The 26988-nt window shown below is 34.4% G+C and overlaps 1 protein-coding gene across 1 annotated transcript in view; it reads left to right on the forward strand.

The window, feature by feature from the left end:
* CHR24 (chromatin remodeling 24) overlaps window positions 1-26988 on the forward strand; it is an 83541-nt gene that overhangs the window by 24197 nt on the left and 32356 nt on the right. Inside the window, exons 5-8 of the mRNA XM_089792588.1 lie at window positions 19219-19356; window positions 19800-19907; window positions 20107-20162; window positions 20264-20354. Of these exons, the coding sequence (XP_089648714.1) occupies window positions 19219-19356; window positions 19800-19907; window positions 20107-20162; window positions 20264-20354 (393 nt within the window). The remainder of the gene's footprint in view (window positions 1-19218; window positions 19357-19799; window positions 19908-20106; window positions 20163-20263; window positions 20355-26988) is intronic.

The raw sequence follows: 26988 nt of genomic DNA on the forward strand, positions 1-26988 counted from the left end.
CAGCACACACAAACATTTGCTTCAAAGCCAATACGTGGTCAAGAATACTTTGCAACGTCAAGAAGACTGTTGCAAACCTTGTCATAGTAGGTCTCATCAAATCTTTGCCTTTAGTGGCTTTTCTCATCAAACTGAGAACCCATGGGTGATTATAGATATATTTCGTGACTCGCCTAGCATCTTTCACAACTGGACTCACCCAATCAAGTTTTCCTATGTCCTCCAAAAGAAGGTCAACGACATGTGTTGCACAAGGTGACCAAAAAAGTGTGGGATGGCTCTCTTGGAGGATTCTACCTAAAAGATTAGCAAAAAATCAATAATCAGTAACAAACTTTCCATATTTAGTATTTACAAATTACATCAAATCTAAATTGAATAATACCATAGCATTACATTCATGATTCATATTGATTCAAATATAAAAAATTAAATCTACCTGCTGCCACATATGCTGTTGCATTGTCTGTGATTATTTGCACCACATTCTCTATTCCCACCTCCATGACAACATTCTCCAACATTAAAGCCAATGTGGCTGCATTTTTCACTTTGTTGGAGGCATCGACAGATTTCCGAAACACTACATCATCTTTGCAAGCAATCAAGAAGTTAATAATGGTTCTACTTCTTCCATCTGTCCACCCGTCAGATAAAATGGTGCAGCCATACTTCTTCCACTCTTTCTTTTGGTCTTCTATCAACAATGTTGCCCTACCAACCGCTTTGTCAAGCAACCTACAAAATTTAGGTGTAATATTAAATAAAGTGTAAGTGTTAGTAAAAAATTAGGAAATAAGTTATAACAATTAATATTTAAATATAACAATGAACTAAAGTGAATCACAATTATTTACAATTACTAAATAGTAAAATACTAACCTTCCACTCATATCCTTGCGATTAGGTGGCTTGTACCCTTTGCTTGATATTGTCATTGCATTCACCATATTGACCCAATAGGGACTATCAGCGACATTCATTGAGATATTGTTTAAAAACCAAAAATCAGCTGCTGCAATATCAGTTTGCTCATGCACCTCCTTAAACCATGCAGTGCCCTCTAATGATGGCTGTGCTCCAGGTGTGTTCTTGGGCACAAAATAACCACCTATCCCTGATGGGGATCCAGATGGTGATGATGAAGTAGGAGATGTAGAAGAAGTGGAACTGGTAAAAGAGAAATTTTGTTTGCGGATCCGTGGGCCACGAAGAGATTCTGGTATGTTCTCAAGTGCTTCTTCTTCCTCTTGCATATCAAAAGGAGCTCCTTCAGATTCAGCTATGGCTGCTCTCATAGCTAATTTTGCTCTCTCCCTATTCAATTTTTTCTCTTTAGCAGCTGCAAGTAGGGCATTGATGAATCTCTTTTCTTCATCAGTAACCTTGAGACAAGGATTTGAGTCATGTTTCTTTATGCCTGCAAGGTGATATTTGAGGCGGTTTATGCCTCCAGAAATAATTCTCTCACAGGGAATGCATATCACCTTCCCAATATCATTTGGACTTGGAGCTTCATAGGCATACCGCCATGCCTTATCTCTTGCATTTTTAGGTCAAGTGCCTATATATCCAGATGGGCATGGTGTTTGTGGCCACTCTTCTTGCGGGTTTGTCATTTTTTTAATGGTTGACCGCTGCCCTACACATAAATATATAGAAAAATGAATAAACAAAGTTAGAACTTAGAAGCTAGGGTTTCAAATGATTCAAACTTCAAACTTCAACCATATCCTTAGCAAACAACAAATTTCAACCATATCCTTAGAAGCTAGGGTTTCAAATGATTCAAAATGATTTTAAATGATTTGAAAACATTTACAAACAACAACAAAAACAAAAGAACATTTGTTATAAAACTATAAAAAGTTTTCAAACTATGATAAGATGAACATACCTGGAAAGAAATTTGTCTTATAAAATTGGTTAGAATCCTCTACAATCCACTCAAATCCGCCTTGAATCACTTGCAATCAGCCAAGAATGCCTCCAAACTTTCTTCTCTTCACTCCTCAAGGCTCTAAACAATGCAAATACAACAAAGAATGAGAAAAAACACACTCACTGCCGCTTTAATCCGTCACAGGCCGCGTTCACCAGTAAATCGCAAGTTTTTCATAAAAACTCGCCGAGTTTTTGCCAATTACTCGCCGAATACTCGGCGAGTTTTTACCAGACTGCCGAGTTTTTAAATCGGTGAGTTAACTGGTGAAAAACTCGCCGAGCTAGGAAACTCGACGAGTTTTCCATCTATGGTTACAATGTTTGACCATAATATACGATCTACCCTATGAAGAGTTTGTCCTATTAAAGACTTAAGAAACTATTAGGTTTCACCTTGTTAGGGAATTTAACACTTACAATTAAGTAAGGACCATGTTAGGAGATTTGCAAAGATTTGTTAAGACCACTCTGTTAAGAGATTTACCTTGATTCAAGTCTGTTAAAACTGACTTAGTACTTGACTCTCTATTTGCTTTGTAAGCTAGTCTTCTCCTTAGTAACTGATTCTCTCCTCTATTCTGATAACTGTTGTCTTTCCCTTTCACATTCATTGCTATGAATAGGTCACTGGTTCTGTTAGATGATAACAAAATCCTTGAATGACTTCTGCTCTTCACATGTGCGCTCACGACCACTTTCTCAGCTCTCACACACGCATGATCTAGGTTAAGATCATCACTATATAAAGATTTCATCAAGAGTGTTCTAGATGGTTCTATGTTTTGCCTCTTCATCCTGATCGTTGAACAAACACATGGGGATATGTGATTCATGTCATGTAAATGTTCTATAACAACCTCAACAAGTATTAAATGTTATATAACAACCTCTTCAAAACATAAATAATCCTTCCAAGTTGGCTTGATATTCGTTTTACCTAAAACTCTATTCCATTCCTCACTTTTGTGTAATCTCTGTGTTGCTCGGCCTCTACTGTTATTGGTGCTCGACAATGCTCTTGCTCAGCCTATATTAACTTCTTGATGCTTGACACATACTATATCACTCGGTACTATATACTTGGAATTTCACTTGGTGGCTGAATGAGCTCGGTCCATATAGAAAATTGCTCTGTGACCATTCCTTACTCGGCTTATATAGAACTACTCGGTTCATACTATCTTATGTACATGACTCGGCCTATGTAGAGTAGCTCAGTTGTAGTGATGACCATCTAACTCTACCTTGTAAATGACTAAGTGATTGACACTAATAGACAACAACAGTTAGAGATACCAACATTTTTTTCACTTGCAAGTGTTTTTTGGTCTTCAAGTTTGGCCGTTTTCTTCTTTGACATGGGGTTACTTTCGTTCGATTGGTTTATGCTGATCTATGTTGAGAATTAGATTTCTTCTTTTGGTTTATTTTTAATAGTAGTTCAAAATCCTATTATTTTCTTTGCCCATCATGTATTAATTTTTGTATTTACTAACACTTTAACATGAACCTTTTACGGATTCTGAGCAATTTAGAAAATATGTGCTTGTTCTTTTTGTTCTATGTGTACTTTGATAAAAGAAAATCAAATGACTAGACATTGAAATGTTGTTAATTTGCATGTTGTCTAATGTGGATTCTCAATTCAACTCATTGTTTCATAATGTGTCTATATGATAATTATGGTCAATCCCTTGCCAAAATAATGTTTTAAATTTCTTAAATTTTGTAAAATTCTTTATTGTTTAATTATTGCCTTTTCCTATTCCCTGAAAAGTGAGTTTCATATAAAAAATAAAATGAACTCTCATAGACCACAAGCCTATTTGTAGCTATTATATATGCTCTTATGTAAGGTGAAATCATCTCTTCTAAGATAATCTGTCCCCATTATGTTTTGAAAACTGAAAAAAAGAGAGATAATAATGAAAATTACAATTTCATAAAAACATGAAATTAATGGCATGTTGTATTTTTTGAATTTGAGTTTTTTTTGTAAATGTAGCTGTAACATACCATTTTTACCAAGTTGGAAATAAGTACAAATTATAGGATTTGTAATTGAATATCATAACATAATGACATCAAGCAGTTGAGAAACAATACATCATAACTATATTTTAAATTAAACAATGATTATAACCATTTCATATGAAGATATAACTAAATTAACTTTCTTAATCGATTTCTACAATTTCAACTAAAAGATACATTCATTTCAACCACATCTACGACTATACATTTCAAGCAATATAAAGGTACTTGCAAGTAAAAGATTTAGGATACATACTGAGCTAATTGAATTAATCGTTAGTGTGTTGTACAAGGCTTGACATTCGGCAAAGAGGAGAAAGGCTTAAGCTCCCAATTGTGGACCTTAACATATCTCCACATAATCTCTTACGAGAAAGGCCCTCCCTACCTCAAGAGAGACTCAGGTACCATAGTCCTGCCATCTTGAGCATATTGGTGTTAGAGTTTCAGCTAAGCAGTAGACAAGGCTGAGGGATATCTCCATCAACCTTCCTCTGTTAACTAGCACTCTCGACCTCTAGTGATCATTTATGGCAAACATGTCTCTATATCACCTTGGCCAAGGATTTAGGTGGGTATTAGACAACTCGATCACCACCGCTCGACTTGACAATTGATTACATTTAGACAAACATGAGTTGACTTAGACTTATACAATTCTCTTTTAAAACCTGATCTAATATTTTAAACTTTGATTTATTGTTTTATTTCCCTTTTCTCTTGTAGGATTTTCCCTCCTTGTCACGCATATATATACTTGGCTCTATTTGGCCTCGGGTGCTTCCTAGGAGATTGTTGGTAGTCATGAGATTCTTTTAAATTAGAAGATTGTTTGTGGTATTATGTTGAAAACATACACAACTGGTACACATCAAATTCCAAGGAAACAAAAGATATTGCACATCATAGAGCATTATATAATTCCATCGGCTAGTCATTCCTTGCCCCAATCTTATAGCAATCAATGCTTAAGTAAACAATTGATCCAAATGAGAGTTTGAAATAAGGAGTAGGTTGTAGCCGTTCAATGTTAATCAAGCTCAATGCTCAATACTAATACTGCGTTTAAAAGGAAAAATGAATCTTTCTTGAATCTGAAATGCATTTAAAAAAATGCGAATAATATGATGGAAGTTACGTGACCAATCAATATTGCATTATTCACAATGCGATGATCTGATGGAAAAAAAAAAGTGATTTGGTTATAGAAGAAGAAGATATAAGACCAAGGGTTGGTGCGGAACAATCACTATGAAATCTATAGCTCCACACGAGCAGCTTGGTTTTGAAATTCTGTGATAAGCTCTAACGCAAATAAAGAACATGGGAAACTGAAGAAAGTTGTGAGAATTGAGAGGGAGAATGTGTGAGGAAGAGAGAGCTTTCTCTACCATGGGGATGGAAAATATAGTTCCCTTGTTGCGGTTATAAGAAAGGTGCTCGACTTATAGTTACAAGATATATTTTAATTCACATATTAAAAAGAATATGCCGTTGAGGGTGGCAACGCTCAAGTTGGAACATAAGGAAATATATATATATATATATGTTGTTCTCCATAATCTTTGCATAATATAATGTTTCTATATTATGTATATACATATATATAATATTATGTTATCTTGTCAAATTTTCTTTAATTTCTCCATCTTCGAAGATGTAGTTGTCACCATAAGTAGTATCTACATGTTTTCTCAAGTCTTATATTTTTATCGTGAAAATTTCACACCCCTTTCTTTTGCATCTTTTAAGTTGCAGGTAGATATTTGGCATGTTTTGACCTTGTGTATAATTCCCTTGATGGTTACAGGTTTTCCTTGATCATCTAAACATTCTACTATCTTGGCAAGGCAGTCGGCCTTAGCCTTATGTTCATTATGCCAATCTATACCCAAGATTATATTATAGGACCCAATAGGTGCTACATATAGATTCAGCTTTGTCGAAAAATTCGGAAAGTCAATCTGGGCCTCAAACAAGCACTACTCTACCTTAGCCCTTCATTTGTTTGCATACTAGATAGTCCATGGATTTGCCATAAAACTAGTTCTTCTAGGGAATCTACTTAACAACTTTGGGGATACAAAACATTATGTTGATCTTGTATCAATTAATATAGAAATAGGGTTTCTGTAGATCTTACTCGAGGTTTCTACTGACCCCAGTTGATGCTTTGCTTGTTGATTGTCTAATGCTGTGTGAATCCTATACTGGTAGACAATCTGCTGTGGTGGTAATGGGGGTCAAGGTGGCTGATTTGTACTTGATTGATTCAAGGACTTGTTGGTGTAATGATCCCCTCCATAGGTGTAACATCCTAAGGGCGGTCCCTTCTTCTAATTTCCTTTATTGCCTCCTCTCGGAATACCCTTGAATTCCCTGCGTCCATTTCCTCTTGGCTCCAATTTATTGAGCTTGAAACTTTTAAAATGCTTTTTATGGGATCTCGAATCTGACCTTTTAGTGTTCCAATTGGTTTTCCTTTTGTTATCCTGGATAGAGTCATCCCTCTTTATCTTGTATTCTTGTTGGATTGCTCTCTCGAGGGCTTCTTCCATAATTCGGGAGGCGAGTACATCTACTGCTCCTCTGATCCTATTGTTCAACCTTATAATGAATTTCCTTACCTTTAGGTTCTTGTCTTGTTGATATGAGGGTACATCCTTCTACAATCTAGTGAACTTCTCCCAATACTTGTGTACACTCATATCCATTTGTCTAGGATTCTGATAATAGAAAGTCTAGGGTAACCATCGATTTTTGAAAATGGATATGAATTTATCCCCAGTGACCTCAAGTGTTTTAATGTTTAGTTTTGTCTTGGTGTTTCCCCACCAAGTGCTCGCTTCACTTGAGAGGTGTTATATTCCCCATACTGCCTTCGATGTTTAAGAAAAACTCCTAATTTCAAAGTATTGTTCCATCTCAGTTACCTAGGCCTCTCCATCTTCTCCCAATTCAGAGCCAAAGAATCAGGGTGGTTTGATTTTTTTAATATCCGAGGATAAGTCACTGTTAAAATCATAGCTATAGTTGGATTGATTTAATCCTAAGATACAATGTTAATATATATCACTCACTCACACACACACACACACACATATATAATATTATAATTATACAACATATATATTATATATTATATTATATATATAATAAGTTATACATATATATTATATATAATACATGTGTTATATTGTGATTAATATTGTTAATATATATCAACTAATAATGATTAAACATAGAGACATGTCTTCTACTCTTATATTTATAAGAGATTGGGATCTGCATTTGAAAAATACCAATAAAAATGGTAGTGTAATAAGATTTGTAGAAACCGAATCATGTTACTCAACATGGTATCAGAGTCAGTTGCAAATGTAGAAAAGAAGATGAAACACATAGACTTAAACAACTTTTGTATGCATTTGACTTGCTTGTCACAAGTATAGTTGAAGATATTGATTACATCAGGCATATAGATATATGCAAAAAATGCATTCATCCAACATCCACTCTTATGTTCTTTTGCGTCCTATAGAACACGATGTTAGAAAATACCAAATGAATTGTGAAGTACACATAATAGGATAATTATTAATACTATTTCAAACAAGTAATCATTAGAATGAAGTAAAAAACGAAATAATATTATATAGCATTAGAGTAAAGATGAATTGCAGAGTTATCTAATGTCTAGTCCATTGTATCAAACCAGGTTTGTCATAATTTCATAATGAGAAGTTTGAAATTTAAATCTGCAAAACAAATGGACATGATAACCCATTATATGCCACTTCTGATCTATTCCATCCTTTGGGGATCAGTGAGCAATTCAGAATGAGAGAGAAGCTATGATCTGCTACAAATAAAGATCCAATACGAAGGCTCTTTGCATTCAAAAGCCAAATGATTTGGACCCCAAATAAATGACATTAATGATTAGAATGAAGATATTGCCCCTAAAAGACCACCTTTAAAGCAAAGTCTAAAAGAACAAAATGATCAAAATGCTTCTTCAAGAAACCACAAAATCTGAAAATGTCAAAAGGCCAAGTTTACAGGAATATGGCTCTCAGAAGCAAAGAAGTCAATGTCTTAAACAAGACAAGTTGAGTAATAAATGATTTGGTGGATGACATGGATCTTGTTTAGATGTTTGATTTGCCTGAAGATTTTGAGAAATTCAAGTTAAAAGTTTAGAAAACATTCCTATGTTTTACAAAACACGATTAAACAATGAAAACAACGAATAACTAAGAAAGATCAATGACAATGTATTTCTAAATATCTATTAGCAAGAATTTATGTATGATGAACGAAAATTTCATCTAAGAAAATAATATGATATAATTTACAATACACCAGCATGTTAAACGGGGTTGTGTAGTCTTTAGCGTTTGCCATAAGTATTTCATTAGTAAACAATTGATAACTCCCACCATTTCAAGATAGGGACATGATTAATAGTTGTATAAAGTTATGTAATAATATGCATAGGAAGGATGGAGGGTGACATCAGCTAAGGGCCACATTATTGTGAATGTACACACCGTGAGGCAAAAATGACTCAGGAACCATCTGATCAATGCACACATGGAGTATAAGGAATATTGAAATGTCAAGGCTTTCATAAGAAAAGGGTTTAAACTAAATAACCATGTAGCTTGTAGTTACATCATGGAACATTAACCCTAATAATTGTAAGGGCATCGGGTAAAATGTGCGTCCATTAAGTCATCTGTTAAGGTCAAATAAGACATAGATTAGAGCCCACATTATCATTGAGCAAGGTAAGTAAAAATAAGGTAAGCATGTATGTTATATTAGTACTAGCATGCTTATCTATTAATATTGATCTATTAACATATTTTATTATTATGAATAGTGAATATTCAAATACCTATTACCCTTGGTCATATTGGAAAGTTACGTAGAACATTAATTAATTATCATATGGGTATTTAGTATCCTTGAGTATTTTATTTAACTAATCAATTAAGTCTTTATCTTATTTGTATTTTTGTATTTTTATAAGAGCTATGTGCCTTGATCTTTTTCCTCTGAGAATGTTCTTGTAGGAAAAAGGGAGATTGAGATTCAAAGGGAGACTGACATTTCAGGCAACCTTGAAAGAGAGGAAGCATATAGAGGATATGAATCAATTAACCATTGGTGATCTTGATCATATTAATTCAAAGGGAGTAAACCACGTTGTGCTAGATGCACTAATAATATAAATTTGGAATAGATAGACCGCAAGATGTGCGTAATATTGGTTTAATCAAAAGATCAAACAAACACCGTTGCATGAACAAAGGAAATTTGAGTTGTTGTGAGAAGTTAATGAAGATTTTGAGAATTCATTTGAACCATCTAGGAGTCTCTCCTTGATGAATGAAACTCGACGTATGAGTTGTAGATTCTTTAATGTGGCACAATCATACTCAATCAAGATATTGGCGAATTGTGGATGAGTTGAGAAAATGGAAGGACATGTTCCCTACTACTGTTAAGGTAAATCAATGTTTGGACTTGAAATGGATGAAAAGGGCAAGGTGGAAATTAGAAAGGAGTTGTCATATTTGATACAAAATTATTCAACAACATAAGAATGAGTGGAAATTTTACATTGTGGGGGGAATAATAGTCAATGTTCCATTTCCCACTTGAAACTTATGAGTTGTAGATTCTTTAATGTGGCACAATCATACTCAATCAAGATATTGGCGAATTGTGGATGAGTTGAGAAAATGGAAGGACATGTTCCCTACTACTGTTAAGGTAAATCAATGTTTGGACTTGAAATGGATGAAAAGGGCAAGGTGGAAATTAGAAAGGAGTTGTCATATTTGATACAAAATTATTCTTTAATGTGGCACAATCATACTCAATCAAGATATTGGCGAATTGTGGATGAGTTGTAGATTCTTTAATGTGGCACAATCATACTCAATCAAGATATTGGCGAATTGTGGATGAGTTGAGAAAATGGAAGGACATGTTCCCTACTACTGTTAAGGTAAATCAATGTTTGGACCTAAAATGGATGAAAAGGGCAAGGTGGAAATTAGAAAGGAGTTGTCATATTTGATACAAAATTATTCAACAACATAAGAATGAGTGGAAATTTATATACTCGACGTATGAGTTGTAGATTCTTTAATGTGGCACAATCATACTCAATCAAGATATTGGCGAATTGTGGATGAGTTGAGAAAATGGAAGGACATGTTCCCTACTACTGTTAAGGTAAATCAATGTTTGGACTTGAAATGGATGAAAAGGGCAAGGTGGAAATTAGAAAGGAGTTGTCATATTTGATACAAAATTATTCAACAACATAAGAATGAGTGGAAATTTTACATTGTGGGGGGAATAATAGTCAATGTTCCATTTCCCACTTGAAACTTATTTAGAGGTGAGATGTTCCATTCTCAAATAATCTAAAAAGACAACTTCTGAATCTTCATTTGCAGATTAGTATTCTTATCTTTTACATTTATCTAATCTTTGTAGTCTCTCTCTTATTTGTGATTCTATACATACGATAAGGGTTATTTGCATTGATCTTTTCCTTTATGGTTGAGGATATTCTTACAGGAAAAGAAGGTTGCTACTTTACATATGCTATCAAATATTATGCAGACTCAATCTAATGATAGTAGCCCCAAAGACCTTGATGATCAAGATGGATAAAATGAGGCTCTTGAAGCAAACATCTTTGATGATTGAGATTATGAGATTCTTCTATATTAAGAGGGAGTATGACACTTCTTCTAAAGCACCACAATAGTTTAGAAGATTGATACGCAAAGGGAGTCTAGAATTATGTGTGTAACTGCATGATTTTAATGAGCCTACTCCTCTGTATATCATGAGAAAGTGATGACTTCTCACCAGATATCAGATTCAGAGTGAATTTGACAAGAATCCTTGGAGAAGAGAGCCTCTAAGGAGTAACTGCTGGACTTGACTTCCCAGGATCATTGTTCAGAGGGAGAATTTGTGAGGTGCAATCTTTTGTGAATGATATCTTCTCTATGACGAGAAGTTCTAAGTGAAACTTCTTGTAATGCATTTTTCTCTATGAGAGAAAATTAAGGTGAAAGCCTTTGTACCACCCTCTGACTTTGTTCATGGTGGTCACTATTTCACATATGATATTTAATGAAAGATGACGATCTTTCATTGACATATAAACAGAAGGTAACGATTGTAAGGTGACGATCTTATAAATGGTAGACTTGTTATCATGACAAACTTGATTAAGTTGTCCTAGAGTGTTGGAAGTCATGATAATGAACGTATCAACCAGAAGGTAACCATTGTAAGGTGACGACCTTTTCAATGGTTTGACCTATCTCGTAGATTCGTTACATTAACTTGTAGCACCTAAATGTGCTAGATGTCTAGGAGGAAGTGTTATCATGGTTCTTTGGGCCGGATTTTGCTAGACACTTTGATAACCAACTTATCATGGTTCTACGGGTCGGATTTTGGCGGACACCTTGATAATCAACTCATCATGGTTCTTCGGGCCGCATTTTGCTGGACACCACGAAAATCAATTTGTTATGGTTCTTCGGGCTGGATCTTGTTGGACACCATGAAAATCAATTTGTTATGGTTCTTCGGGCTGGATCTTGCTGGACACCATAACTTAAATCTATCATATACCACACTTAAGGCAGTGTTCAAATCTTGTATTATAATTGTTGTAATTTTTCTCTTTGCTAAAGAGGGAGTGTTGAGAATTTTCGCCTCTTAGTGAATTGAAGCCAATTCCATATGTAATATATGTTAATATATATATGTATGTGTTGATGGATTTATGTTGATATTCTTAAATACGCCATTCTAGGAATATCACATTCAGATGATTTATCTCCATATGCTTGAGAGTATAATGTGTTCCATAACAAATCCTCCCTAGCTAAGAGGGAGTGTTAAGATTATAGCTACAGTCAGATTGATTTAATCATAAGATACAATGTTAATATATATGTCACATATATATAATATTATAATTATACTGCATATATATATATATATATATATATATATATATATATATATATATATATATAATGTTATACATATATATTATATATAATACATATGTTATATTGTCATTAATATTGTTAATATGTATTAACTAATAATGATTAAACATAGAAACATGTCTCCTACTGTTATATTTATAAGAGATGGGATTTGCATTTGGAAAATACTAATAACAATGACAATGTAATTACATTTGCAAAAACTAATCCATGTTACTCAACGGTCGCTAACTATTTGAAGTTTCTTTTGTTTCTTAGCTTGCGTGGGTGAGACTTGGGTGTTCCGTTCAATATGGCCAGAATTTTCATGTTTTGCTCTAGGTGGAGGCAAGGATTGCATCTCCTCTTGAGCTTGCCCTATCAGGGCTGCCATGTCGTTCGTTTTCTTTTCCATGGTTTCCAGCTTCGTTTGCGTGTCTTACAAAACCTGAAGCAACAAGTCCGAGGGAATCTGTTGGTTGACTTCATTGGTCACTTCATTATCTACGGTATTCCCATTGCTATTCATGTTTCCTATTTTGAATGCTCTTGAAATATAAATAAGTTTTCTTCAATCAATTTCATGCCCATACTTTTAAATGTGTATTTATTTGTTCAAAAGAAAGTACAAGAAAATAAGATATTACTAATTGGTCATTTTAACAAATTCACCAATTTCCCAGTTATATTTGAAGCAAATTTTATTTACAAAAACCTCCTCTTTTGAGGATACTACAAAGGAATACTAATTTGAATGGTTAGCTATTCTATTCCTAGGCCTTTTGTTCAGTTTCAATTTTGTGCCTTCTGCACTATACAATTTTTACTGAAGATCATGAGAGGATCAGTCTATCTGTCATTCCATGTCTTGAAAAGTTTGTCCCTTAGTATTACCTTTTTGGTAGGAGTCCATCTAACTCTTTCTATCTTCATTCGTTGCATGGCTTGAGCTAGGGTTTCACCATCTTGGCGTATGGAACAATGGGAATAATCATGCTTCAACATGTTCTATATCAAATAAAAGATAATGGGATGCCGGGTTTTCTTGTAGGGAGCCTTCTGGATATACATCTTGCTACATTTAATTCTGAATTTTTTAGTTTTACAAATCTTGATGAGTGATGGGCACAAGGTTCAAAGTTGAACTCAGCTCTCTAATACCACATGTTACATATTGCTTTTGCTAAGTTGGAAATAAGTACACATTCTAGGATTTGTAACTAAATATCATAACAGAATGACATGAAGTAGTTGAGAAACAATACATCATAACTTTATTTCAAATTAAACAACGATCACAACCACTTCATATGAAGATAACTAAATTATCTTTTCTAACTGATTTCTACAATTTCAACTAAAAGATATCTTAATTTCAACCACATCTACGACTAGACATTTCAAGTAATATAAAGACAATTACAAGGAAAAGATTTAGGATACATACTGAGCTAATTGAATTAACTGTTGGTGTGTTGTACAAGCCTTGGCATCCGGCAAAGAGGAGAAGCATTGACATAAGATTAACTTCCCAACTTCAAACCTTAACATATCCCCACACAATCTCTTATGAGAAAGACCCTCCCTACCTCAAGATAGACTGGGGCACCATAGTCTTGGCATCCTGAGCATACCAGTGTTATAGTGTCAACTAAGCAACAAATAAGGTTGAGGGATACCTTTGTTAGCCTTCTTTTGTCAACTAGCACTCTCGACGTCTAGTGATCATTTATGGCAAATGTGTGTATATACTATCTTGACCAAGGATTTAGGTGGGTATTAGACAACCCGATCACCACCGCTCGACTTGACAATTGATTACATCGTGGATAAACATGAGCTGACTTGGACTTATACAATTCTCTTTTAAAAATTGATCAAATATTTAAAACTTTGATTTATTGTTTTATTTCCCCGTTTCTCTTGCAGGATTTCGTCTCCTCTTCACCCATATATATACTTGGCTCCATTTGGCCTTGGGTGCTTCCTAGGAGAATGCTGGTAGTCATGAGATTCTGTTAAATTTGAAGATTGTTTGTGGTATTATGTTGAAAACATATACAATTGGTACATATCAAATTCCAAGGACACATAAGATATTGCAATGCAAATTTGCACATCATAGAGCATTATATAATCCTGTTGGCTAGGGATTCCTTGCCCCAATCTTATAGCAGTTGATGCTTAAGTAAACAACTGATCTAAATAAGAGTGAAATAAGGAGCAAATCGTAGTCTCTCAATGCTACTTGAGCTCAATATTCAATCCTAATATTGCATTTAAAAGGAAAATTGATTCTTTCTTGAATTGGAAATGCATTTCACAAAATGCAACAATATGATGGAAGTTACGTGACCAATCAATATTACATTATTCACAATGCAATGACAAGATGGAAAAAGAAATAAATGACCTGGTTATAGAAGAAGAAGATATAAGACCAGGGGTTAGTGTGGAATAATCACTGTGAAATCCATAGCTCCACACGAGCAACTTGGTTTTAAAATTCTGTGATATGCTTTAACGCAAACAGAGAACACGGGAAATTGAAGAGAGTCATGAGAATGGAGAGGGAGAACGCGTGAGGAAGAGAGAGCTCTCTCTATTGTGGGGATGGAAAATATAGTCCCCTTGCTATGGTTACAAGAAATGTGCTCAACTTGCACTAACAAGGATATTTGAATTCAAATTTTGATAAGAATATGCCGTTGAGGGTGGCAACGCTCAAGTTGGAACATATATATATATATATATACAGTTCTCCATAATCTTTGCATAATATAATGTTTATATATATATGTATATACATATATATAATATTATGTCATCATGTCTTGAAAATTTGTCTAGGATAGTACCTATATATATATCTATATGCGTATGTAATTTCATAGTACATATAGTATATTTTTATCATTAAATTCTCTCTAGACACATACACATGTACTTATATATACATGTAAGCACAATCCTTAGATGTTATTAGAGTATCATGGTGGCATTATATATATATATATATATATATATATATATATAGGAGAAATCTATAAAGGTGAGCTCAAGCAAAGTCTTAGATTGAAAAGAGGTATTAGTTCTTCCATGGTATTAAAGGTTTATTATTTCTCTTGTTATAAAGTTGACCAAGTAGCTCATGATTGTCCAGGTGTACTTTGTTGCCTAGTCATTAAATCCTTCATCAAGGTAGTTGAGCCGATACCTAATAATGTGAAGATGGATTACATTTGGTGTCCCACTCCTTGAATCCAATTTAGTAATTTTTCCCCCCCTTCGTTTGCTACTGCAACGAAAATGCATTTTTCCACAATAATAACACAATCTTCCATTTAAATCAAAATATTTATAAAACAATATAAATGATTATTGTCACAATGACTATCCACCACAAATATAAGTATTCATTTTGTCAAAACAATAGAAATCAACTAACAAGTCATTTCACAATGAATCAATTTGGTAATCATAACTTCCATTTCAAAAGATCATGATATCAAGAGTATCTAATTAACCATTACAACGGCTATGACATTATTTTTAAAAGATAAAAAATTTGGGATGTAACAACACACACAAAGCCAAACTACTACATATATTAAGTGGAATTGTCTCGAGGGTTGTGTTACTTGGTTAGGATATCAAACACAAGCAATTACATAAATTTGGAGGAAGGGGAATGTAGAACCAAATCTCAAATATTGAGACTGTTAATTTCAACCTGTCTTTTTATGAACTTGTGTTTGCTAAGTGGTGGGAGGACAAGGATAACTATTGACAATTTTGGCTTGTAGGTATGTAGAAACACCCAACCAATGTTATTGAAATTTTTTAATGAAGAAAATGTGAATGTCATCATGTATTCACAATGTTTGTCAAGTCTTTTATTGAAAGTTTGTTTGAGTTTGAGTTTCCTTTAATCACGATTGCTGGATACACTTGTAATGGTTGCATCAAAGATGCCATGGAATCGTATTCCCAATGGAAGAGACAATAATATAACCCACAAAATTTATAATAGGCATTATGGAAAACCATAGTAACTTTGGGACACGTCCACCCCAAAATCCCAATGTCTTCGAGATGAGGGCACATCGGGGACATGGGGATGCTGTTCTAGCATATCTAGTGACGCCACCACTATGTCACCATTGGGGTGATGTAAGAGCATCTTGGGTGTAAGTGCAACCTTGTACCACCCAAAAATATTTCTTTATTTGTCTTTTTCAATAAGGGTTTTTTTAGTGCATAGTTACTATTTGTGGAAACTTAATATTTTTATTTTTTTTAGTAAGTTGCTCATACAAGCGTAGAATATTCTGATTTCATAGGTCTAGGTTCATCTAAGATATATCAGCTTGCCAGTTGATGTTATTGCCATACCATTTGAATTGGTGAAGTTATTCAAGTTTTTTGGCACTAAAATTTTGAGCTCAAATTTGAAGGCCTTAGAGGCTCCGAAACAAGGTCGAAGCCTTGGTTGACTATGCTTTGCTGCCATGGTGTTGTAGATCAAAAGCTTCTCTTTCCAAAAAGTGGTTATCATAGTTAATTAGATCTACGGTTAAAAAGTTCTGGCTTTCAAAAGTTCGGCTACTTGAAATTGTAATTTGTAATTGTTTCTAGCCAACTCTAATGTAATAAATATGAAAAATAAAATAATTTTAGGGTTGGTCGGCCTCAAGGGTTAGGGCTAAATTCTAGAACTTTCCCAAGTGGTGGTAAATTGCCTCTATAAGGAAGGCCCTTAATGTTGTCTAGGGAAGTTCTGAGTGTTTTTTTTTGTGGCTTTCTGTTATAGAATATTGTAAGGAAAAATGCCCAAGTGGCTTTGCATATCGTATTTTTTAAATCTGCAATTCCATACTATTGGAGATAATAAGAAGCCTGTTTTCTATTCTTGCAAATTGTTGTCGTTTCTGTATTTCTACTATTTGTTTGTGGTATTAAGGGGAGCACCCTTCATAATGGAGGGACATCTAGACATCCTCTGAGGAGACGGGGGGACATTCGGACATCTCGTAAGGAGATAGGGTGAGAAGAACAAGTCCCTTGAGCACTGCTGGGTATGGCTTGGCATCCCCTGTACAACCCAAAAAGAATAAAGCTTGTTTTAATAAAAACATTTTTGTAATATTCTATTGGGCATATTAAATGTCATGTTATGCTACTCAATGTAAACATCTTTATGATGAGATAATCAATACTTTTTATATCTACGATTATTATTATTTACTATTTATATAATAGAGGTTAGAAATCTTCCATTTGCTAATACAAGTATTTAAATTTATTATTCTTATTGTTCAATGTTCAATGTTTAGTGAACTGTTTAAGTATTTCAATTTTAGTAAATTAGTATCTTAAAATCTTTGTCTTATATTGTTATACATATTTTCATAGCTAGCATTTTGAGTACCACATGTATAAATATGTACACACACCCCTCATCTGTTGCTGTCGTCCCCTTGCTGCCCCCAAATTGAGGTCCCTCTGCCCCCCATGCCCGGAAACTTGTGCTGATGTCCCCATTCCTCAGGGCGGTTAACTATGTGTCAAGCATATCATGTAGACACTATAGTCAAATGCATAATCCAGTAACAATTTTATTGAACACTCATTTCTATGCCCAAGCCTGGTGACATTTACAATATAGATTGTGAAGTCTAAACTCTAACAGATGGATAACAATTATATAACTGTTTTATGTTCAACTATACTCATTTTATGGAAAATTTAAGGGAGCAGTAAAAATACGTGTAATTGCCCTCTCCTGCATCTCAATTCTTCCCCTATATCTGTAAAGATTGATAAACACAACCTGTGTAGGCAATGGTACAATGCTAGAATTTTAGGATCTTTAGGTTTCAGCCATGGCAATCATTTTATTAGTAATGTAAATACTGTAATATGAACATATTTTCAGAGATAACAGTAGAAGAATAATGTTCCTGGAACACAATATCTATTGTGGGAAAACTTTATGGTTAAGAACCCCACAAAGCATCATTCAATAGTTAGAAAAGTTGCATTTAATGTTGAAAAACTATAAACACATGAAACTTGCTTTACCACAATCTTCTTCTTCATCTTGCTTCATGTTAACACTTTGCACTTTTGCATTCCATGAACGCAAATCATTCACAATACAAAATTAGGAACATAAGCGTTAGTTCATGACAGTCATTTAACCAGCCGTGTTAATAGTACAATGGAAATGAACTTCAACAAATAATTGTAGAAGAAAACTGATGTAGTACATAGGATTTACCAGGGGTAAAGCATATGTTAATCCCACAAAGCATCATTTGACTGTTATAAAAGTCACATTGAGTTTGTACAACACATATGTTGTTTGATCCCCCCAATTCAAGAAGCTTTAGATTTTACGAAGTGAAAGTTTTTCACCAATATATATGCTGTTTGATCGCCCGTTTAATCTTGAGGAAAGCATCTTTTGCAAAATTTGGCTCAAAAACTCTTCCTAATGTTCAGATAAGGGTAAAGGACACAAAAGTGACAACCATACAAATATCGAATGGTCTAAACTTATTGAGAAGAAGTGAAGATGAAGTAGATGAAAGTGGAAGTCAGACAAAACTAAATGCAACTTTAATTTAGTAAGATCGGTTTGAGAAGCAGCATATGTTTGCAAGTGCAAAAGTTATCCAACAAATAGAAATGCTATTTATTGGATCACAATTTGCAAAAAAGCTGCCATTTTTAATTCTCCTTCACAAGGAAAGTGGTTTTAAAATTTTTTTTTCACTTTTGTCCTGCATGCCCCTTCTATGGAGGGAAAGGTGAGGTACATTTTGGTGAACCCACAAAATGAGAAGTCACAACCTCTATTAAGGAGTAAAGACGAACAGCACAATAGTAGGAGTTACACAAAATATGAAACTGCAGTCTCTGCTTTAGCAAAGTTTAGTTTGAGAAATGTTATTTATTTGCAAGGGAAGGAGCTACTCAACAAGCAGAAATGATGTAATTGATTGGGTTATGGTTACACAAATATAAACGTAGATTTTGATCTGTATGTACTAGTTCATCTTGATGCATAGGAGATTATGTTGTCATTCTTTTTTTTGTAAATATCATTTTTCTTATCGATTGTTTTAGTAATCTAAATATACCTCCAATTTAAGAAAAATAATATTTTATGGTTATGGTTGAATTTCAGGCTGGAGGCATTCTGCTCACAACATATGATATTGTGAGGAATAATTGGAAAGCAATAAGAGGCAATTATGAAGGCAATGATGGATCTGACGATGCTGGTGAAAACAATTTTACATGGGATTATGTCATACTGGATGAGGTTAGCAAGATCTCTGTACAGTGCTTTTTTGACCAATACCTTTTAAATTATGCAAGTAGGATTCATTGTGGATGTGTGGGGCTGTGGAGGGGAGAGGGATGTGTGGCTAGTTTGTTTTACTATATTCAAATGAATCACATTGCTTGTGCATTTGTTTTGTAACTTAAGCTTACACAAGGCAAAGTAAAAGGAATTGGTCATGCATATTCTGACAATTGTTGAGAAAAGTAATGTTTTTTCTTGTTATGTCTCATAGTTGATTTCAGTTGTTTATTATAAGTGTGTGATGTTATTTCATATTGGTTTGCCTCTAGATCTGCATGGAATATTTCTAATGCTAATTATTTCTGGTAGCTTGGAATGTTCTATGTAAAGCAGTATGAAAGGTGCTGGTTTTAACATTTGATAAGGCCTTGACATATTTATTTTCTTTGAATTCGTAGGGTCACATCATTAAAAATCCCAGTACACAGCGTGCGAAAAGCCTTCGAGAGATACCAAGTAGACATCGCATTATTATCAGTGGTACACCAATTCAAAATAACCTAAGGGTAAAAGATAATTCAATAGTTGTGTTTTAGTTCTTTGATCTGACTTAGCGTGATTTGTGTGGTAGGCTATTTGAAGGACAGCAGTCCTAATTATTTAAGTTGGTAGCCTCTTGAAATTCTCAAACATTTAGGTGTCAATTCTTCGAATTGCTTTTGATAGATTCTCGAAGGGTTTATCACTAACTTGTCTTAATGGCAGGAAATGTGGGCTTTATTTGACTTCTGTGTTCCAGGACTCCTTGGAGACAAGAGAGAGTAAGTTGTTATCCCAATGTTGTAGGTGTGTTTGGTAATAAATTGTATTGTGATTTTATTTGATGGCTTTTGACTTGCTATTTTTTGGGACCTTCAACCAGTTTTAAGGGAAAATATGAGGAGCCCATTTTGCGATCAAATGATAAGAGAGCATCTGAAAGACAAAAATGGATAGGATCCAAAGTTGCAGAGGTAAGTAGAACATAATGCCTACAGAAAATCTGATAACCTACAGAGTAATGGCTAGCCAGCTTTTGATAATATTTTGGAAATAAAATAGCTTTTTCACCTCAATTTCTATTAATCATGAATTCAATCATTGAAATTCATGTTGGCTCAAGATGTTAGGCAACCTTCATATTTTGTGAGGTCTTGTTTGACCTGATAAATCTGTTATGCCATGATGCATGCCTGGCCATAACTAATTTACATTGTGCGTCTATATATATAAACCTATCATAAATGAATCATTAACAACAGTGTTCCACTGCCTGTTGGGGTGGGGTGACGGCAAGACAGGTTTTGGGGACGGGTGGACAAAGGGCCGAAGTTCTGGAACGACAAAGTTGGTGGCAGGGGTGGCGGTTCTGATATACATATAGTACTTATAAAGGCTAGTTATGGAAATATGTGTAAGAATTATATGTCAGATGAAACTTTGGCACAAAATATGATTGCTGATAATGTTTGATTTTTTATGGACAGTGATACTGTCATTCATCATGGATTATATGAAACCCTTATACATTGAACTCAACCATATATAGAAAATGGAATTGGATAGTGGATTGGCGGAGAAACAAGACAGTAGCTATATGTTAAATTTTGAACCAGAATACAATAATTGCAATATTCAAAAGCAAAAAATCAGACAGGAACATATGAGACAATGGTTAATCTTGGCAAATCCCTCCACTCAAGGGTAATAAACTCAACCACACAAAAGATCGATACTTCATTGAATGCTCAATATCCAAATACAATGTTCTCAATCTTGATTAGGAGATGAAATAACCAAAGATCCTTAACTATTGACAATCAAGATGTCTGTCTTCTAACAGTTTGGGCACATCTGCTATGCATATACAAAACAGACAATACTTTAAGCATCTCACATATACTACAAACACCAAAATGATTTACACAATAACATTAATCATGCTCGGATAATGTACAAAATATTTCTGTAGCATACATCACACTCCTTGTAGAAATGATATTAATTGTTTTCTCACCAAATTACTAACGCTTGTTACACTGAAATTTTGTCGCATTCTATGTAATAATCATGGGAAAAGAAAAGAATTCTAGACATCCCACCAAAAGATTATGTTTGGGACACTCAATGGGTAGCACCCTTCCATTGAAACATTGAGAGCTATGATGCAATGATGTTTCCAATTCACTACAAACATATGAGCGACATAGACCATAATTAAGAGGCCACTCAACATTAAGAATGAGGCATGATGCAAAATCATCCAACTTCAAATCTGTAGGAATACATAATCACAATCATGAGCTCTTATAAAGAGGGCTGATGACACATGATTGGTAATCACACGTAGTTTTTACAGCTCGACGACTCTTGCATATCGTTACCATAAAGCTGAGCGATGATGGTTATGAGAAGAAAACAATATATGCAAAGCCTCAATACAATAAGCAATAGATAGAATATATATAATCACGATAGCATTTAAACTCGAGGTTTTGAAACAACTGTCAATGAGACATAAGTTCATAACCATTGAGTCGAAAGATATAGGAGAGATTAAAACAAAGGACAATAGATAACCACCAATACATGTGATTGAACCAAGGAAGGAAACATAGTCTAGCACACCATTTACATATTGAAAAAAACTTGAGAATATTAGAATCATCAACAAAGGAAATGAGATGCTCATTGCAGGTATGGGTTATTTCTCTCTCAGGCATCAAAACATTGACACTCCCTCTTAGCAAAAGAGAGATCATTTATATGTTATGGAGTCTCTCAACATGACAAACACAATGGCTACACCATATGTGTTAATAACAAACTTCAGCAAGGATTCCCTCAATGTGATAACATTGCAGATTCACTCAACATGATGTTCACCATGATTACTCCCATGTGTGAAATAACACAAGCTCTCGTCATAGAGTCACTCAACATGATGTTGTCATGGAGTGTCTGAACATGACATTTAGTATGACTACTCCCATGAGTGGAAAGAGCAACAAGGGCTTTCACCTCAAATTTTTCCGTCCCTAGAGAAAAATGTATTACAAGGGCTTTCACCCCAAATTTCTCCATCACAGAGAAAAATGTTTTACAAGGGCTTTTACCTCAAATTTCTCCATCACAAAGGAATGCGCATTACAGCATGAAATAAATATCACTAAAGCTGAGGCATTCTCTCAACAAGAGCATCATTCTCCACTATACTAACCTTATAACAAAAATAGGAAAACTTCAATCTACGAAGTGGCTTGTTAAGAATGTTCCTTGTCTTCTCATCCGTGCAAATGTACTAGAGCTCAATTGCTTTCCTTTGAACCATATCTCTTAAATAATGATACTTGATCTTTACATGCTTGGTTCGATCTTGAAAAACAGGATTAACCGAAAGCTTCACACAACTTTGTTTGTTCAAAGAATCTACATATTCAAGTGAAAACATATTGCCTCACAACATATTCAACTTCTGCTGTACTTTGAGCTACACATGATTGTTTCTTGCTGCAGTAGGCAATCATAGCTGAAACTAAAGCTGAAACAACAATCTGAAATGCTCTTTATATTAGGCACACACCCTGCCCTATTTGAATTAGAAAAAGATTGCAAGTTCAGTCCTTCACAAAAAGTATATTTCAGACCACAACCCATTGTACCATGCACATATCTCAAGACGTGCTTGGCTGCAAAAAGATGAATTTGTCTAGGATCCCACATGAACTGGCAGAGAGTTTTGACAACATAACATATATCAGGCCTAGTATTGACCAAATACATTAGTGGTCCAATCAATCATCTATACAAAGTGAGCTCAATTAAATCTGAACTGGTTGTGACCTCATGTAACTTTTTCAGATTTGCTTCCATAGGAGTTGATATACACTTGCTCAATGAATGCCTCTTCACTTACACCATTTAAGAATGCCGCCTTCACATCCATTTGATATAATTTCCATAACTTAACAATTGCAATAGCAATGATAGTTTTGTTGGAACTGTACTAAGCCACATGAGCAAATGTCTTCTCATAAACCATACCTTCCTTTTGAGAAAACTCTCTAGCTAAAAATCTAGCTTTATAATTTTAACACTTCCATCCGCTGCATGTTTAATATTCATGTAGAAGATATAACAAAGTTACCTTTAGGCCTAAGAACAATGCCCCAAACATCATTCTTGATATTCGATTGATACTCTTCCGTCATGACATCTCTCCATACTTGATAATTCAAAACCTCTTCAAAGCTTGAAGGCGCAGATTTATTTTTATAACTCATTAATGCAACACAAGTAATAAACTTATGAGGTTTCTAACTTTCTCTGAAAGTGCAATGAGTTTCCCCATATTTTAAGCCTCTTGCATTGTATGCCTGGCCCACAAAAGTCTCTTCTTGTCAAATGAAACATTAATTGGACCAGCAATTAAATTTACAGGATCAACAAAATCAATATGATAATCTAAATTAGGAGTCTCTCACCAAATCTCATAAGGGGAATTGGGGTAATAGATATCTACATCTTGAAAAGCCTGATGATTTTCTCTATCCATTTCTATTTATCCCTTTAGATCTTTTGCAAGCTACATCTTCTTCAAATTAAACATCTGTGCTGATTTCAGTCTGGTTTTGACCTAGAATGTATACCCCGTAAGCTTTTGAAGGTTCACTGCAGCCAACAAAAAGTCCCATCTTGCTTGAAGGTTCCAATTTACACCTTTTATCTTTAGGTACAAGAATGCAAAGTTGGCACCCAAAATTTCTGAAATTACCAGTTTTTGGTTTGATACTTGTGAATGCTCTGTACTGAGTCGTTTTGTCTAGAATTTAATGTGGACTGCAATTCAGAACTATCATTGATTATGGCTTTCATTTTTTCTAGAATTTATTCTCCGATCATTGATTATGGCTTTCATTGTGTCAAAACTAGACATTTTCTTTCTTTTAGTGTTTCTGTTTTGCTGTGGATTATAAGGGACACAAAACTCCCTCTTAATCCCAACTTAATACATAAATTATGAAATATACGTGAAGAATATTCACCCTGATTGTCAGGCTTAAAACTTTGATCCTCTTATTGGGCAAATTCTCGTCTAGAGGTTTGAACTCTTTAAATCTAGACAATGCTTCATTAGACTCTTCAGTTTTCAGAAAATAAATCCAGGTCTTACGAGAAAAGTTATCAATAAAAGTAACATAGTATGAAAAATCACTTAATGTTACAACATACATAGGACCCCACAAGTCAAAATGAAGCAACTTTAAACTTTCTTTTTGCTCTACTTTCACTAGATGGAAAAGGACTTCTAATGTTCTCACCTAGACCACAACTTTGCAGACACCCTCATGTTCTTGATTGAGCTTTGGAAGACCAATGGCTATCTTCTCCATGGAGGAAATCATTCTGAAATTTGGATGAGCGAATCTTTGATACCACAACTAATTAGAACTCATGGAATTATGCGCCAAGGCTTGAATAGTTAAAAGTCTATATAGTCTGTCATGCTACTGGCTATGGGCACCTTCTTTGCACCTGCTCTGAGTGTTTTTGTGTTAAGTGTATTATATTTACACTCTTATGAGGTGCATTATCATGGCACCGTATACAATGTCATTTATCATGACAAACCCCAATTTCACAAGCTTTCTAAGTGCTGGTTTTTTTCTTCCATGCAAGAATTTTGCCTTTCACAAATGCCAATTGGTATCCTTTATTTGTAACAGCTGAAATTTCCGAAGCCTTAACTATTAATCTCATTTTCATAATAATCTCATTTATTTGTATCCTTCATTAATCTCATTTTCATAATAAGGCCTTAACTAATAGATGAAGATTAACTACTCTTTGTTAAGAAGAAAAATCTATCAAATGGATTAGCTGATATATATATATATATATATATATATATATAAAGCTGAAACTGAAATATAATTGCAAATTGAAAAAAGAGAACAATGGAATACTAGGAAGGTTTAGATCATACTGTGTGAAGAGAAGTAGATTCGATATGTTCTGTGCATGTCTTGACATTTGGAGGAGAGGAGAAGCATTGACAGAGGCTTAACCTCCCACTCATTCTAACCTCCCACTCATTCTAGTGTAATACCCACTCATTCTCAGTAGAGAATGGCCCTACCCCGCACAAGACAAGGCACGCGTACACGATCTCATCCTGCCACTTGAGCATCTTGGTGTTGAGTTGTCAACTACATAACCGACTAGATTGCCAAAGCCTCCTAACAAACTATCAATCCAACTGTGAGTAATCTTGATCCCTAGTGATTATAGCAACATCTTTTGCCACTAATCTTACCCTGGCCAGGGATGTCCAAAGACACTATGTGCAAGATCATCCATCAATCGACTTGACAAACAAAACCAATACCCAATTCCCACCACAAGTTGACTATATTATTAGTTTTCATATTGTAATTTCATCTTAATTTTGAAGCATCTTTCTATTTTCTGCAGATTGTCCATACTATCCAATTTACACATGCTACATCATTCATCTTTGCCATATTTGGCCATCCTTGATGATCCCTAGAGTAACTTTCCAGCTTAAGTTATCTTTGTTAAATGATATAAAGAAATATCTTTTGCCTTTCAAGAGTTTCTTGAATGAGGACAAGAAAGAGTTATGATTTCTAAGTAATTAGACATCCTTCAATAGAGGTAGACACCCTTCAATAGAGGTATGCTTCTATAATCTTAGAGACATAAGAGATCGATGCCACTATATTTGGAAGCACATGACATATACACAATATTCTTCTCATTACAATACATAAGCTTTAGAGAGGAAATCTATTAAAAAAGAACAAAGATAGAATGGAAGCCCAAGGCTCCTTGCATGATTGGTATGACAGTCCCTCACTAGTTCGAACTTCCTTGCAAATAATATTACAGGGTCCGATTGGACCATTCTATAAAGATTAATGCACTATAGTCATTATTGGCTAAGCATGAAATAAGATGGAAAATTCATGAGATACGACTTGACAAGAGGCTGCAATGTCGATGTCACTTGCTTCTTATTGCTCGAGCTATGAAATCCAACGAGTCTCAATCAAATAACAATGTTTAGCGTGCAAGCTGGCAAAGAAAAATAAATTGGTTTGTAAATATTTTTGACCGATCATTGCAGATTGGCAACAATAAATGGATGAATTGAGAGCAAGCCGTCGAGTGACTATGATTGCCAACTATATAGAAAAAGTTTTGGTTATCACAGGAATGAATGAGCACAAGGAGTTAGGTGCATGAAAAAAGCAAGGTGGTGAAGCATGCGTTTGCAATATTGGCAAAAATATAAATAATATAGAAGGCTAAAATATTAAATGGAACATAAAAGGCCGCTAGACCATTTGAGATAATTTAATTTTTTTTGGTATTTGGTATTCTCCCACACTATTATAGATAATATTCATATTATCTAAGTGTACATGTACGTGTTGTTTATACACATACATATTCATTACATTAATGTATACGTATACATATATACATGTGTTATTTCAAGGTATACATAAACACATATATATGTATAATGAAATATGCACAAATGTACCTAGGTACCATGCGTATTATCTATAATATAACATA

Source organism: Cupressus sempervirens, chromosome 7 (genome assembly GCF_028749045.1).
Source record: "Cupressus sempervirens isolate cs-2001-9-10 chromosome 7, ASM2874904v1, whole genome shotgun sequence".
Taxonomy (NCBI): domain Eukaryota; kingdom Viridiplantae; phylum Streptophyta; class Pinopsida; order Cupressales; family Cupressaceae; genus Cupressus; species Cupressus sempervirens.